Source organism: Nicotiana tomentosiformis, chromosome 5, assembly GCF_000390325.3.
Source record: "Nicotiana tomentosiformis chromosome 5, ASM39032v3, whole genome shotgun sequence".
NCBI lineage: Eukaryota > Viridiplantae > Streptophyta > Magnoliopsida > Solanales > Solanaceae > Nicotiana > Nicotiana tomentosiformis.
The window spans coordinates 14,901,831-14,918,475 of NC_090816.1; the positions used below are offsets into that span (position 1 = coordinate 14,901,831).

Below are 16,645 nucleotides of genomic sequence, written 5' to 3' on the forward strand. Positions count from 1 at the left end.
GCGTTCGCAGTTCTGAAGTTCCCATCTATTTTACTTTAGCTGTGTGTTTATTTTCAGATAGCTTTATTTTATTTCAGACCTTTATTTGTATAATTCTAGAAGCTAGTGCACTTGTGACACCAATTCTGGGATGGTATGTAGACACCATTATTTTTATGGATTATTCACTATATTTCATGCGTTACTTCCGCAATTGTTCTCTGTTATTAATAAATTTAAAAATTTGTTTTAAAAAAATGGATAATATTATTCTAACATTGGCTTGCCTAGTAAGTGAAATGTTAGGCGCCATTACGGTCCGAATGTGGGAATTTCGGGTCGTGACAGTTGGTATCAGAGCCCTAGGTTACATAGGTCTCACGAGTCATGAGCAAACTTAGTAGAGTCTGAAGGATTGGTACGGAGACGTCTGTACTTATCTCTCAGAGGCTATGAAGTTTAGGAACAGTATCACTTCTTTCTTATTCTGCCGTGCGATTTTATTCTATCATCGATGATTGAACCATTCTACTCTTTTTCTCTCGCAGATAGTGAGAACACGTAATAACTCTACCGATGGTCAGGGACCAGAACCCCCGATGGCAACTATGGCTAGGGGTAGAGGTTGAGGCCGAGGTCGTGCGAGAGGCCGAGGTATAGCTCAGTTTAGAGCTCAAGTAGCTGCACCTGTTGAAGAACCTCAGGTGGACCTCTAGGAGGAGATTCCAATTCAGAATGTACCAGTTGGACCAGTTCAGGTCCCGGAATGATTCATAGCCACTTCAGTACTTCAAGACGCTATAGTCTGTTTGGTAAGTCTTATGGAGGGCGTGACCCAGAATGTACATTTCCAGTGACACCAGCCATCTCACAGGCTGGGGGAGGAGCAAAAACACCCACTACTCCCGCTCCCGAGCAGATGGCTCCCCAGAATCAGGCTCCAGCAGCCCCGCCAGTTGGGGTAGTTCAGCCAGTTGAGACTGGATAAGTTTACCAAGCTCTTTCCAGTTCACTTCAGTGGTATACCTTTTGAGGACCCACAAGATTATCTTGAACGCTGCCATGAGGTGTTGCGGAACATGGGTATAGTTGAGACCAATAGGGTTGATTTTGCTGTATTTCAGATGACGGGTTTCGCCAAGAGGTAGTGGAGAGATTATACACTGACCCGACCAGTCGGATCGCCTACACTTACCTGGGAGAAGTTCTCTCAGCTATTTCTGGAGAAGTTCCTTCCTATCATACTGAGATAGGAATTCCGCAAGCAATTTGAGCGTCTACAGCAGGGCCTTATGACTGTTACTCAGTATGAGTCCCGTTTTGTGGATTTTGGCCTGTCATGCTCTCCTTTTACTACCTACGGAGGGAGAGAGAGTGAGGAGGTTTATTGAGGGACTCACTCACCCTATCAGACTTTAGATGGCCAAGGAGACCGGAAGTGAGATTTCTTTTCAGGCGGCTGCTAATGTCGCAAGGAGGATCGAGATGGTTCTTGCACAGGAGAGAGGGCAGAGATCCGATAAGAGGCATCGTCAGTTTGGTGGTTTTAGTGGTGCCTCGTATGGAGGCAGAGGTAATTTTGGTAGGGGTCATCCTCCCAGACCGTTTCATTCAGCACTTCATGTATCTCCTGGTACTTTAGGGAGTCACGGTCCTATTATGCCTTACTCTGGGCAGCCATCATTTAGTGCACATTCAGCTCCTATCAGTGAATCACCACTCCAGAGTTATTATAGCGGTTATCCAACCTATTTGGATCATCTTCAGCTTCAGCAGCCACGACATCAGGATGGGTGTTATGAGTGTGGGAACATTGGTCACATCAGGAGGTATTGCCCTAGATTGGCGAGTAACAGATCTCGGCAAGATTCTCATGCCATCATACCAGCACCGGTTGCTTCACCGCCTGCTCAGCCAGCTAGAGTTAGGGGTCAGACAGCTAAAGGTAGAGGTCAGGCTATTAGAGGTGGAGGTCAGGCCATTAGAGGTGGAGATCAGACCGTTAGAGGTGGAGGCCAGCCAGTCAGAGGCCGTCCCAGGGACGTAGTTCAGAGTGGTGGGGCTCATCTCCGATTTTATGCTTTTCCAACTAGGCCTGAGGCCGAGTCATCTGATGTTGTGATCACAGGTATTATTCCAGTTTGCCATAGAGATGCTTAAGTTCTATTTGATCCAGGATCTACTTATTCCTATGTGTCCTCCTATTTTGCTTCATATTTGGTCATGCCTTGTGATTCTCTGAGTGCTTCTGCGTGTGTATCTACACCGGTGGGAGACTCTGTTATAGTAGGTCATGTCTATCGTTCGTGTGTGGTTACTATTGGTAATCTTGAGACTAGTGTGGACCTTCTACTTCTTGATATGGTAGATTTTGATATCATCTTGGATATGGATTGGTTGTCCCCTTATCATGTTATATTGGATTGTCATGCCAAGATAGTGACCCTAGCCATGCCGTGGTTACCTCGGTTAGAGTGTAAAGGAACTCCTGGTCATTCTGCCAGCAGGGTTATTTCTTATATAAAAGCTCGGCGTATGGCAAAGAAAGGGTGTCTAGCCTATTTGGCTTATATTCGCGATCCCAGTGCGGATGTCCCTTCTATGGACTCATTACCAGTTGTTCGTGAATTTCCAGAAGTATTTCCTGCAGATTTGCTGGGGATGCCACCCGACAAAGATATTTACTTCTGTATTGATTTGGCTTCGGGCACTCAGCACATTTCTATTCCACCATACCGTTTGGCCCCGCCAGAGTTGAAAGAATTGAAAGAGCAGTTACAAGACTTGTTTGATCAGGGATTCATTAGACCCAGTGTCTCGCCCTGGGGTGCACCAGTATTATTTGTAAAGAAGAAATATGGCTCTATGCGGATGTGTTTAGATTATCAGCAGTTGAATAAGGCCACTATCAAAAACAAATATCCGCTGCCAAGAATTGATGACTTATTTGATCAGTTTCAGGGTGCCAAGGTATTTTCGAAGATCGATTTGAGGTCTGGTTACCATCACCTGAAGATTAGGACATCTAATTCCCTAAAATAGCTTTTCGAACTCGGTATGGGCATTATGAATTCATAGTGATGTCATTTGGGTTGACAAATGCCCCAACAACATTTATAGATTTGATAAATCGAGTGTTCAAGCCCTATTTGGATTCCTTTGTGGTTGTATTCATTGATGATATCTTGATTTACTGCAGCAGTCGAGAGGAGCATGAGCAACACCTTTGGAGTGTGCTTCAGACTTTGAAGAATAACCAGTTATATGCCAAATTTTCAAAATTTGAGTTTTGGTTAGGTTTAGTTGCCTTTTTGGGGCATGTTGTATTGGCAGAAGGCATAAAGGTGGATCCTAAGAAGACTGAGGATGTTCAGAATTGGCCTAGACCTACTTCAATTATAGAGATCCGGAGTTTCCTGGGTTTAGCAGGTTATTATCATCGGTTCGTGGAAGGGTTTTCATCTATAGCAAGCCCATTGACCAGATTGACCCAGAAAGGTGTTCCATTCAGATGGTCAGACGAGTGTGAGATGAGCATTCAGAAGCTCAAGACCGCTTTGACTATGGCGCCAGTGTTGGTATTACCCACAGGTTCAGGATCGTATATGGTATATTGTGACGCATCTCACATTCGGCTTGGTGCAGTATTAATGCAAGATGGAAAGGTAATTGCATATGCGTCGTGGCAGTTGAAAGTTCACTAGAAGAATTATCCTATTTATGACTTAGAATTGGCAGCCGTTGTTCATGCACTGAAGATTTGGAGGCATTACCTCTACGGTGTCTCGTGTGAGGTATTTACTGATCATCGCAGCCTTCAGTACATGTTCAAACAAAAAGATCTTAATTCGAGGCAGAGAAGATGGTTGGAGTTGTTGAAAGACTATGATATCATCATTTTGTATCACCCCGGAGAGGTTAATGTGGTGGCCGATTCTTTGAGTAGAAAGGTTGTGAGTATGGGCAGTCTTGCGTACATTCTGATTGGTGAGAGGCCATTGGACCCCCTCGTTGGGGCGCTCTTTCACTATTTGGGACTCATTGTACATGGACTCAGTAAATGAGGGTGATTCGGTGATGTCTATCACACCGAATGCCTCCTTCGAGGTTTTGTCAGCATCCTAGGAAGCCTCGGCCCCGGTCTCTTCATCGACCCCCCTGGCTTGAGGCAGATTGGCCTCACGGATCTCTAATTCAGAGGCCCCCTGCTCTTCGAGCTATGACGGCTCGCAGGACACCAGAATAAAAGGTTCTTCTTCGGACTCGTCCCTCAGCCGATAGAGCGATTCCGAAGCTCGTGCTCGGGTGCTGGTGCTTTGTTTCGACTTTTGCACCAGCCTTCTCCTTGTTTTCTTTTTGTTCGAGCTAGGGGAACTCGGAGCCCTCTTCCTTTTCCTTTCTTTGGCCTGTCTCTGGGCTGAGGAGTCGGCAAGTAAGTTTTCGCCACCAGCTGAAGGCCTAAGCTCGACATCCTTTGATAAACCTGCAAAAATAAGTAAATGGAGTAAAGGCTTAATATTAAAAAGAGAGTCCTAATACAACCTACTTGGGAAAGAAGTGTCACCATAGGAACGGACCTCCTAACATCCCTTCGAGAGTTTGCGCTACGAGCGCTCGGATTAGGGCATCTGAGAAACGATACCCTCGACCCACTCCTTGAGTCGAGGGACAACATTTGGGACCCGAGCGACGGCTGCACCACCACAAAACACCGATAAGGAAAAGAGAAGTAAGTATAAAATCGACATTCAAAATTAAGTTATACTTACGTGACGTATTCTACTTCTCGGGAAATGGCCTGCACTCAACTGGGATCAAGTCTGAAGTCCTCACTCGGACAAAATGGCCTTACCATCCCCGATCCCGATCCTCATCAATACTTGAGAATGGGGCTTTACTGGCCCGACACACAAGCTTTATCAACCCCTCCGGAAGATTCGGGGACTGTATAAGCAAGGAAGATGGTTAATGGTGAACGAGCACCCATCGGTTTTGTTCACAAAGAACCAGAGGAGGATCATGATCCTCCAAAGCGATGGATGAATCTGGCCTAGGCACACATTGTACCTCCTGCAGAAATCTAAAATGACCAGGTCCACCGGGCCCAATGTAATGGAATAAGTGTAAACACTTAGGTATCCCTCGACATAAGTGGTAATGGCTTCATCAGGGTCGGGGACCACTATGTCTTTAACGACCCAGTTGCAGTCTTTTCGGACCATAGGGAGGACCTTTTTGGTAATCGAGCAGATGTACCTCGAAACCTCCTCACACCGACCATGTACAGAGGAAGGCTTTTTAACCTTAAAATCGACGTCGACCGAACATCCCCGGGGATGAACATTTTCAAAAGGGGTTCGGGTACTGGTTCATCGATGGTCGCGTGCAGAGTGGTCTCCTTGGCCTCAATAGCCGACCGCGAAGTGGAATGAGCTTCTTTCTGAGGAACAGTTTTGGAAGTCCTTGCCATTCTTTTAGAAAATAAAGATGGAGGAAAATTTGATAAAGAAAAAAAGAAAGGAAGTTGAAGGATTAGACTTGTTGGATTGAGAAGATGATGGGTAAAAATTCTTGCAAAGGACCTAGAATAATCGGGGTAAAAGTGCTAAAGAGTATTGAAATCCTGAAGGTACGAGGGTAGAAGGTTTGATATAAAGTAAAAATGAACAAATGAGGGAGTATTTATAGTAGTTCAGCGGCGTTTCGTGTCCAGGGACGGCCGACCGGTGGCTGACATGCATTTAATGCCATTATGACTTGACTGACGAGACGTTTCAGATGTTTTGTCATTTCTGTCACGATGTGTCAAAGTAAGAATCGGAAGCTCATGTCGTTTCTCATCGTTACTCTCCGAAAAATAAGGGGACTATTTGTATGCGGGTGAAATCGAGCTCATGGTACATCCCGGCCTCCGATAAAATAAGCCAGGCTCGAGACATGGCGGCAAGGGACCGAAATCGAGCCAATGTCCCACCAGGCCAGAACCTAGGGGCATGACGCTTGCCCCCGAGAATATCGAGGCCATGGTCCCGGAATCGATCCTAGCCTCGAACGACTTCGAAGAGCATTGTTAGACAATCCAGCAAAGGCAATAGAAAGCCGAAATATCCTTGACCGGGTGAATATCTCGGCGGGGATCTCGGCACGTATCGATAAGGAACCGTCAATCAGTGAATCAAAAGATTTTTTTACCTTTTATAGAGTTGTACCTAAAGTAGGATTCCCCTACTATATAAAGGGGGTCTGATAATTTATGAAGTACACGGTAACACGTACTCAAAAGCGATATATTATTATTTTCTCTGTCTCTAGCTCTTGCTCTTTCCCATCTGTATCGGTCGTGGTAAGCCCGGCTCGAGAGTGGCTATTTCACTAAGGCTGAAACTATCCAACTTGTGTGATTTGAATTTATTTATTTATTATTTATTCAATAGTAACTTAATCTATCGCTTTGTATCAAGTTAATCCGCGTATCCTTAAAATCACTTACAAATTTAATTGTTATCCGATTTTGAGGGTAAACAATGTTATAACAAGTTAAATTAATGATAAAATTTATAGAAATATTAGTGCATGTAAATTGAATCCTTCATTATTTTAATTAAACCCACTTCTATAAGATCTTGCTTTGCACACAATTAGTCCAATCCGCCACGTAAACGCCATCTATATCAATGAATAAAATAAATGAAAAACGTAAGAAAATCCATTTGAAAACTACCCAAAATCTTCTAGGTCAACACTGTGGGTCCCTTAGTATCTATTGTCAAGTATTCCATGGTTTTTGGGGAGCTGGATCGGTTGGCGTAAAGGCTTCGTCCGAATTCCCCGTATATATAAATTAGATTATTTTTTATACATAAATTGTATATGAATCATCTTGACTTGTTCGTATGTTTACTTTTTAATATTCTGAATTGCTCGATGAAAATCTTGACTCCGCCACTGAAATTTTATACAGAGTTTTGGGCACGGGACACATCACACATGTCATGATAAAGTTGTACATTGGCCTTCAAATAAAGAAACAAAGCTTGCTTGTCAACACACTACACTCCTACGAAGTTCGCATGTTTGGAAGAACTCAAATATGTAAAATCCAATCCTATATATTTATATGTATAAGAGAAATTAGACGTACATTTTAAGAAAACACTTTTTCAACTCAGAATCTACGACGTCTGAATTCTGAATCTAAATGACGGGAGAGGAGATAATGGTAAAGCTCAAGAACTTGAGATCGGATATATTGACATTAGTACTTGTAAATATTGCTGGTATAATGGAGAGAGCTGATGAATCTTTATTACCTGGAGTTTACAAAGAAGTTGGCAAAGATTTGCACACTGATCCCACTGGTCTTGGCTCTCTCACTGTCTTTAGATCATTAGTTCAATGCCTTTGTTATCCTCTTGCTGCATATCTTGCTGCTCGTCATAACCGTGCCCATGTCATAGCTCTTGGCGCTCTTCTCTGGTCTGCTGCTACTTTCCTTGTTGCCATCTCCTCCACCTTTACGGAGGTTCCTTCTACTCTCTGTTTCGTGTTTTCTGAAATTCGTCGTCTTCAATATGCCATAACATTTCTGTAGTTATAAAAGTTTGTCAATAAGGTAAAATGAGAATTTTAAAATAAATTATTTTCAAAATGAGTTGTTCACTGCTTTCCGCCTCATCTCGTTAGGAAAGCAGATTCAAGTCTCATAAATATGTCTAAGATCCAGTGAACAACTCAAGAAACCTAAACTAGTCTTTGCCCTAATCCGAGCGCTCGTAGCGCAAACTCTCGAAGGGATGTTAGGAGGTCCATTCCCATGGTGACACTTCTTTCCCAAGTAGGTTGTATTAGGACTCTCTTTTTAATATTAAGCCTTTACTCCATTTACTTATTTTTGCAGGTTTATCAAAGGATGTCAAGCTTAGGCCTCCAGCCGGTGGCGAAAACTTACCTGCCGAGTCCCCAGCCCCGAGATAGGCCGAAGAAAGGAAAAAGAAGAGGGCTCCGAGTTCCCCGAGCTCGAACAAAAAGAAAACAAGGAGAAGGCTGGTGCAAAAGTCGAAAGAAAGCACCAACGCTCGATCACTTCTCCTTTCACCTCGCACAGAGTTGCATCCTGGTTCGCTAACCCTACGATCTCCGTTATACGGCCGATATCAGTCCCTGCTCGACCTCAGTTCTCGGTCGATGTCCCTTTTAATAACTGACCCAGAACCTAACTAGTCGTCTTCGACTCTAAACATCGATTGCTATCGATTATGTACATTGGCCCAGGTAACAGCCAGGTACTCAATCAAGTTCTGCTTCAACTGTTGTGAAGCCATTGAGCTTTGTTCGTTTAGTCCTTGGGTAAAAGCTTGAACAGACCAATCGTCTGTGACTGGTAGTAGATCCATTTGTTCCATTTGGAAACAAGATACAAACTCTCTTAGCATCTCGTTATCTTTTTGCCTTACTTTGAAAAGGTCCGACTTCCTGGTTTGGACCTTTGTGGCTCCGACGTTCCCTTTTACAAAAGAATCTGCAAGCATGGCAAACGAATCGATAGAGTTAGGTGGTAAATTATGATACCATATCATTGCTCTCTTTGACAAGGTTTCCCCGAATATTTTTAATAATACGAATTCGATCTCGCCATCCTCTAGATCGTTCCCTTTAATGGCACATGTGTAGGAGGTGACATGTTCGTTGGGTCGGTCATTCCATTATATTTAGGAATTTCGGGCATGCAGAACTTCTTGGGGATCGGTTTGGGAGCTGCCCTCGGGGGAGGGGGGGGGTGTATGACCTCTTTGGAATCCAAACCCTTCCAAATTAGTGGTGCCCCTAGGATCTGATCAACCTTGGAGTTATAAGTTTCTACTTTTTTGTTGTTTGCTTCAATCCTCTTTTCTCCTAACTCTATCTGTTTTGTCAGTTCCTCGAGCATATTTATAATTTTGGGGTTAGTCCTCGATTCTTGTTCATTTTTCCTTACTACAGCTGGCCCCGTTCTGTGGGTGACTTCTCGGGGTGGACCGGGCTCGGGCCTGCTCGATGTATGGGTTTGGCTCTGCAACTGAACTATCATTACCTGTTGAGCCTTCAATATTTCAAAATCATACACAGGCTGATTCGTCTTCTCCAACATTTTGGGTATTTCGAAGTGCAAATCGGGTTCCACCATGAATGTTGTTTTCGGGGTCAGAATGTTGGTTCGCTTCAATGGACACATATGAATTAACGTCAATTAGATATGCGACCCGAGTTCCAATGGGGTCAACTAGTGGCCTTTCATCCCCGGGTGTCAGGTTGTTATTCTCATCTTGATGGCTAGCTTCGTTGTCGATATGTAGGGCCATTAATTGAGAGTTCGTCATTTCTAACCTGAAATCAAAGTTACTTCCAAGAGCAAGTGTAAAATAGTGCATTTTACAGAGATTCGTACCAAACAACCACTATTATCCTTATTCCCACGGTGGGCGCCAAACTGTTTATCCGAAAAATGGATAGAGTTGAATTTATACGTAATTTTAAGGATACATGATATAAATTGATACAAATTGGGAAAGATATGTAAATGAATATCGAAATTAGTTATAAAAGAAATGAATGCAAACCGAATGAACTAGTTGGCCTAAGCCTTCAAGTTTTATCACCTTCAAATTGAGTGAAGAACGATTGGTAGAAGAAACAATATGACTAAATATCAAAGGCCAAAAGGATAGTATTTGCTCTCTTTTCTATATATCTCAGAATGAATGTGTTCCTGTTACAAATGATAACAACTCTTAATATAGTGGGGGAATCCTATTTTGGATATAATTAAAAATACATAGTGAGAATTCCATTATACATTAATTAATTAGCTTTTCCTTGATTCGAGTTGTGATTTTCACCGAGATTCTCTTCCTAATTGCGGATATAACGACTCTTTTGTTTCTTGGCTCGATCTCAATCTTGGTCGGTCTCTGGGTCTCGAGCTCGATCTTGACTCGATCTTGATCTTGTCTGGTCTCGGTATTGATTGGTCTCTGGGTCTCGAGCTCGATCTTGATTCGGTCTCAATCTTGATCAGTCTCGATTTTGATCTGTCTCTGGGGCTCGAGCTCGATAACCTAACTTCGCATCATGGCTTGATATTACAATGATGAACCTTGGACCATCATGTTCCAATCTCGATTAGTCATAAAAAGGTCAGACTCGATTTTGACAGTATACAAACTTCAACCGAGTAACTATGGGACATTCATCATGAGATGGCGAGAGTACAAATTTGTTTTAGTGATTGTGCCATCATTTAGTTTTTGATTAATTCTTCACCATATTTTCATGTAGGCTCTGCAATTAATGTTAAACGAAAAATAGTGCTTTCTTTTTCTTTTTTTTCTAGATTCCCATTCCCTCTTAACACACAAGGAAAAAATAGAAATGGGAAAATAATTTCCCATTTTTCTTTGCCTTTCACCCCTAAATTTATCTATTCTTAGGATCTATGGTGTGTTAACTTATTGAGATGCTTTTTTTTTCTGTATCATTTGTTAATAGGGAAAATAAGTCTTGGGTCTATACAAAAAAATATCTCTTCTACCTCGATTTAATATACGGAAAAAGGGTCTGATATGTCCCTCTACTATCATCAATAGTTTAAATAAGCCCTCCGTTATACTATTAGAGCAACCAAGCCCCTGCCGTTATACTATTAAACACAAATACCCATATTTTAACAGATGAGCAACGTGACAACACCAAAATTATTCGGTTAGATTTAGTATAGATCCGACCCAACCCATTACCCAACCCGACCCTAAAATACTAGACCCTTCACCCTTATTAATGTGTGAACCCTAATTTGTTCACTCATATCTGCAGATGTCCCTCCCTCTCTTCCACAACTCAAATGCTATAACTTCTCATTCAAATTTCTTTGTTCTTCTTCGACCAACACATATGATAGTCTTGGTTCGATATCTAGTTCTAGTGTTACATCGAGAAGGAGGTGCTACTGTGGGGAGATTGCAAACAACTTCACTTCAATGACTACAAACAACCCCGAAAGGAGATTCTACAAGTGTGCTAAACCTGAAGTAAGTGTGAATTTCGTTGGTGATTCATTACTCATCGATGCATTTAAAGTTTTATTTTTTCTACTCTTTAACATAGTTATTAATTGTATTTGTAAGAACGAGTTATGTGGATATTGGGAATGGCAAGACGAAGCCCTCCCGAACAAAGCGTTGATAGTAATCATCGATTTCAAGTCTAAATTAGATGCTGCCAATGTCAAAATCAGGACACTGAATATGTTATTGGATGCGTGCAAGCTTGAAAGGGACAAATTGATGGAAAAAGTTAATATTTTGAAGGCTATAAATGATATTGAAGTGAATAAAGTGAGGGAGATGGAAGTGAAAGTGATGCACATGAAGATGTTCATTATGGTTGCATTTGCATTGTTAGTCGGATTTGTTGTGGCATTGTTGATGAAATCAATTTTGCATTTTATGTAGTGCAGTAGGGTTTTGATGAAGTTAACTGTTGTAAAATCCAAATTTTCATGAATGTTTTGTGTTGGTCAGCTTGGTTGTAATCCAGATTTTTATGACTGCATTTTGTGTAGTGCACTATGGCATTTTGTGTAGTGCAGTACACTTTTCATTTTCGAATTTATTGTGTTGGTTAGCTTGGTTGTAATCATTAAATATAGTTCTTCATATGGCATGTTAATGCCCAGTTTAATAGAATAATGTGAATTTTAATAAAAAAAACTAGGCAGTTATGGCTCTAATGCAGTAAAAAAACTGGGCAGTTATGGCTCTAATGCAGTAAAAAAAACTAGGCAGTTATGGCTCTAATGCAAAGTAAAACTGGGCATTTCACTAACAGTAAAAGTCTGTGCATCCACTTTAATGCAGTTAATTTAGTCTATGATACAGTAAAATCTGGACAGTTATCACCAATGCAGAAATTATATATCAGAAGTACTGTCAATGCAGTAATTACATATCACCAAAAATAGTAAAGTTAGTAGGTGAAACTGATAATTGGATGTCAAATTATTATCCCAAAAACTAACACAACCTAAATCATACTATGACATACAATTCAGTTACCAATACCAATATTAACAGAACATTAAACACGAGACTGTCATTAAGTTTGCAGTAATTACATCCCAAAATAAACACAAAACTACATATAACAACTTGATCATTTTCCGTTTCTTATCTTCAGCTTCTTAATCTTCTCTTGTCTTTGTTTTTCAAACTGATTTGAAGTTGTAGCTGCTTTACCCTTCCACATCAGGCCTGCTGGTGAATATAGAAGATCTGTGGGCTTACTAACACTAGTGTGATCACCAGTAAAGTTGATTGATCTTGTCCCGGCTGGTAAGTTTACCTGCTTCCTCAGTTGAAGTCTTGTCTTGACTTCTGATATCACCATTGGCCTAACCACAACATCTTCATCATGTTCCATCTCTGGGAAATTTGGAACCATACTTGATTGACCAACTCTAGGTGTAGGCATGAAGCTAAATCTATTTTCCTGACTTGATTGAGTTATTTGTGGTGCTGAACAGTGCCACAAATATGTTCTGACTCTAATGTCTTTACAGTAACCCCTGCATTACCATCTTTGGCTATTAAACAAACAAAGGGACAACCCACAATGCATCTATACCTCACCCTCCTTGGGTCACTCTTCCTCAATTTTAAGACTTTCTTGTTGGCTAGAGCATACAACTTTATAAACTTCCTAGCTTCTGGTATGTCCTTAAAGGCCATGCCTTTATATATCTCCTTGTAATCATTCAGATTCTCAGTTATGTCTCTTCTTTTGTGTGTTTTGAGTAAATGTAATTCTTCAGAATCACATCCCTCAGAATCAAAACTAGATTCAGATCCTAATTCACTTAAGCTACAGTCAGTACCAGCCTCATCTAAACAAGGATATGATTCACTATAATTAACAATACCGGGAATACACTCAATGGGGGGGGGGAGGGGCACATTCATCCACATCATATAGGTTCACTACATTATATTCATTAGAAAGCAAGGATATCAACTGTCTAATCCCCACATCCCCTTGAACCTCATACAATTTACCAGAAGGTCCAACAACTATAAGTTGTTGAACCCCTACAAACCCTAGCTCAACTATGAATTCAGATTCTATATCTATATAAGAAAGCAAGTCTGAATCGTACTTTGACAAAGTGTGCAGTTTATTCTTTGTGTACACAACTTCAGGATGTGTAACCCATTCACCTTCATAATTGAATATTAAATCAACTAAGACCATCTCCACTAATTTAGTAAATATAACAAACAAGAATGGTTAGCAAACAGTAAAAGAACCAATATAAGCTGAAAGTAAAAAAGAGAGGAATAAATATAGGCAGAAAATGACATGTGAGACAGAGGGTCCCATGAATAAAGAAATAAAACATGTACAAAAGAATCCACAAAAAGTTCAGTTTGTGGGCTACCTCTTCATAAAAAATTGACAAAGAGGGCAAAGATGCACTAAAATCCAACCACTAGAATAGTTTAATGAAGCAGTTACATTCAAGGGTCCTACATTTAGGACCACCTTAGCTAATAAATAAAGAAAAAGTACTAAATCTCAGTCAACATCACAGAAAATTAAGGCATTTTTCCCAGTAAGACAAAAATCAAATCATAATCCACTTAAGAAATCACCTCTGAGAAAAAGCCCTAAACCAGAAGACAATAAATCCACCTTGATATATACCCATACGAATTTATTAGCATAACTGAAGCATGCAACCACTACAAATCGGGACCACCTCAAAACTAAAACAAAAATACTAAAAATTAGAATAATATAACAAGCAATCAGCAAAATCGATCAACAAATACTAAACTCAAGCAATTTAATGAAGAACAAACTGACCTTTACACCAAGATCATATGAAATCGGCAGTTTGGAGTCACCACCTCTGTTTTAAAAGGCGTTTCTGGGGCGAGCCCCGGGGCGAGGCGTACCAAAAATGCCCCGAGGCGATGGTGTGGGACGCAGGGCGTACGCCTCGGGCATTCGGGACGTATTTTTTTACTAAGCAGTAAGCCCCATAGGCTTTTTTAAATTAAAACAAAATTTGTTAAATTAGTCCTTCATATAATACCCAAATTCTCAAAAGTCAGTTTGGTAATTACTCAAAAGGTTTAAAAAGGAACTCAAAAGTATTAAATTTAAAAGTAAAAACCTTTTTTATTAATTTAAGCCCTAATTCATGATTTTCTCAATTTTTTATCTTGTCCGCTAGTCTGCTAATATCTCCCAAAAGCAACGAATATTTTTTTTTTTACAAATACAAAGAAAACTATATTTTTTTACATAGCAGCAAATTCAAAGTTCAAATTACAGGTTAATCATCCTTTTTGTTCCTTCATATAGAAAACTTTATTCTTTTAGACTCAAATTACTTGTGCTTGTAAGTAACGTATAATAGATTGTTTTGATTAATTTTTTGTGGGGATGGAGCACACATATATATATTTTTCTTCAATTTTTATGCAATTTTACATGTTTATACATATTAACTATCATTATATTATTTTATAAAATATTAAAAATTAAATACCTATGGGGCTTACGCCCCGCTGAGGCATATGTAAAACGCCTCGCCTTACGCTCACGCCTTTTAAAACACTGGTCACCACTACCGACGGTCTCTTAGAACTTCGAGAGAGTGAAAAGAAAAAGGGTAAATTGACCAAATGGTCTGTGACAGTCCATATTTTGGAGAAGGGTTGGATCGGGTTGGGTAATGGGTTGGGTTGGATCTATACTAAATCTAACCGGATGATTTTGGTGTTGCCATGTGGCCCATCTGTTAAAATAAGAGTATTTGTGTTTAATAGTATAACGTCAGGGGCTTGGTTGCTCTAATAGTATAACAGAGGACTTATTTAAACTATTGATAATAGTAGAGGGGCATATCAGACCCTTTGCCGTTTAATATATGAAATGATCTTTTCTAAATTCACTAATATGCGGGAAATTTCACTAGTTTATAATAATGTATGTTAGTTTGTTTTTGACATTTCAATCTTTTGGATCGGCGTACAACTATTAATACTTGTATTAAGGTAGATTTTCCTAGATCCTGCGTGAGCGCGGGATGCCTTGTACATCGGGCTGCCCTAATCTTTTGTGACACTAGTTCAATTATTTTTTCAAGTCTTCACTTTTTTGCAAGGAAATTAATTACAATACTAGATGATTTTTGCTGATTATCAAAACCAACTGGGATTTTCAAGTCACATTTGGAACTAAACTTCAAAAATTATGTTAATGTAATACACACACGTTACCAGCTAATATCTGGAGCAATATAGTAACATAAAGAAACAGAAAAGGGAAAACCCATTTTAGCAATATAGCAAGTTCACATGCTAGTATGATCTTTCAATAGTTCTAATTATGTTAGGTCAAACCCATTTTTTGTTCAAATATCAAATGAGCTAAGAACAACTCAAACATGCCATCCGCAAATATTGGACCTAGATTTGTTGATGGATCTGGTCTTGTCGAACAGGTCCGGATTCGAGGTTCGAATACTAAAGCCCATTATTATCCCACCTTTTCTATCTATCATTAGAAGTAGGGCGGGTGGCGTACCTCACTGAGCTATCGATCGCGAAGCTATTGCTCGGTTCAACCTGGTGGGAATCCATGTTTGATTTTTTTGAATATCCTCCTTCCTTGGACTAGTACTGGGACGCATATATCAAAAGCTCAGTGTGAAATTTGAATGAGATATATCTTTCGTTTTTCAAATTCAAAATTGGATCCTTTTCTTTTGGTCACTTTTTCTGGTGAGCTATATAGGTTGAGTTCGCGGGCTTAACTTTTGATTAAATGTACGTACTTAGTATGTTTAAAAGAGAATTAAACTTTCTATATTAGTAATTCTTTAATTCAAATATCCCCGTGACATATTTTAGATCATAAAGAGCCATTTTGATACATTATAGTATTATACACATCTTTAGTTTAAGACCACAAAATTTAAAAGTCTTCCCTATTTTTTAACTTCGTGATTCAATTAAACTAAGATACATAAAAAAAAATAGAGGGAGTACTATATATTTTGGTGATTTAATGCTACATGCAATTCCTATTAATTAGTTGTGGCAAAATGGTTAAAAAGAAAATAATTATCCACCCATATTATCCATTAAAAATGAATTGGATGATGAACTTTTTAAAAACGGGTCAAATATGGATAAGAATCATTTTATCCACTTAGAAAATAGATAACCGATGGTTTAATTTTTACATTTGTAAAGTCTCAAATTGGGGGTTCCTCAAGTTTGGGAGACTGAGAATTCTTTACAAAATGATCATATTCAAAAAGTCATGGATAATATGGATATTCATATTATCCATTGGTTAACCCATTTTTTATCCGTATTAAATATGGGTAAGGTCGAATAATTTATCCGTTTTTGTATCATCCGTTTTTGACCCGTCCACATTCGACCCGACCTGCCCGTTTGCCGCCCATAATATTAATTGGTGTTCATTACTCATTAGATTTTACTCCTAGTAATTATAGGAGAACTTTACATAACTTTCACAATTTAAAAGAAATATAACAAATTCTTAGCATGAAATTCAATATTACAGTTGTGGCAGAAAAATATTTATATTTGTA

General features: G+C 39.7%; 1 protein-coding gene across 1 annotated transcript; it reads left to right on the forward strand.

The window, feature by feature from the left end:
* Positions 1 to 10,685: 10,685 nt before the first annotated feature.
* On the forward strand, positions 10,686 to 11,465 carry LOC138891954 (uncharacterized protein At4g04775-like). Its single transcript, XM_070175644.1, has 3 exons — positions 10,686 to 10,716; positions 10,828 to 11,042; positions 11,139 to 11,465. The coding sequence occupies exons 1-3, from the start codon at positions 10,686 to 10,688 to the stop codon at positions 11,463 to 11,465; spliced, it is 573 nt and encodes a 190-aa protein (XP_070031745.1).
* The last annotated feature ends 5,180 nt before the right edge of the window (positions 11,466 to 16,645 follow it).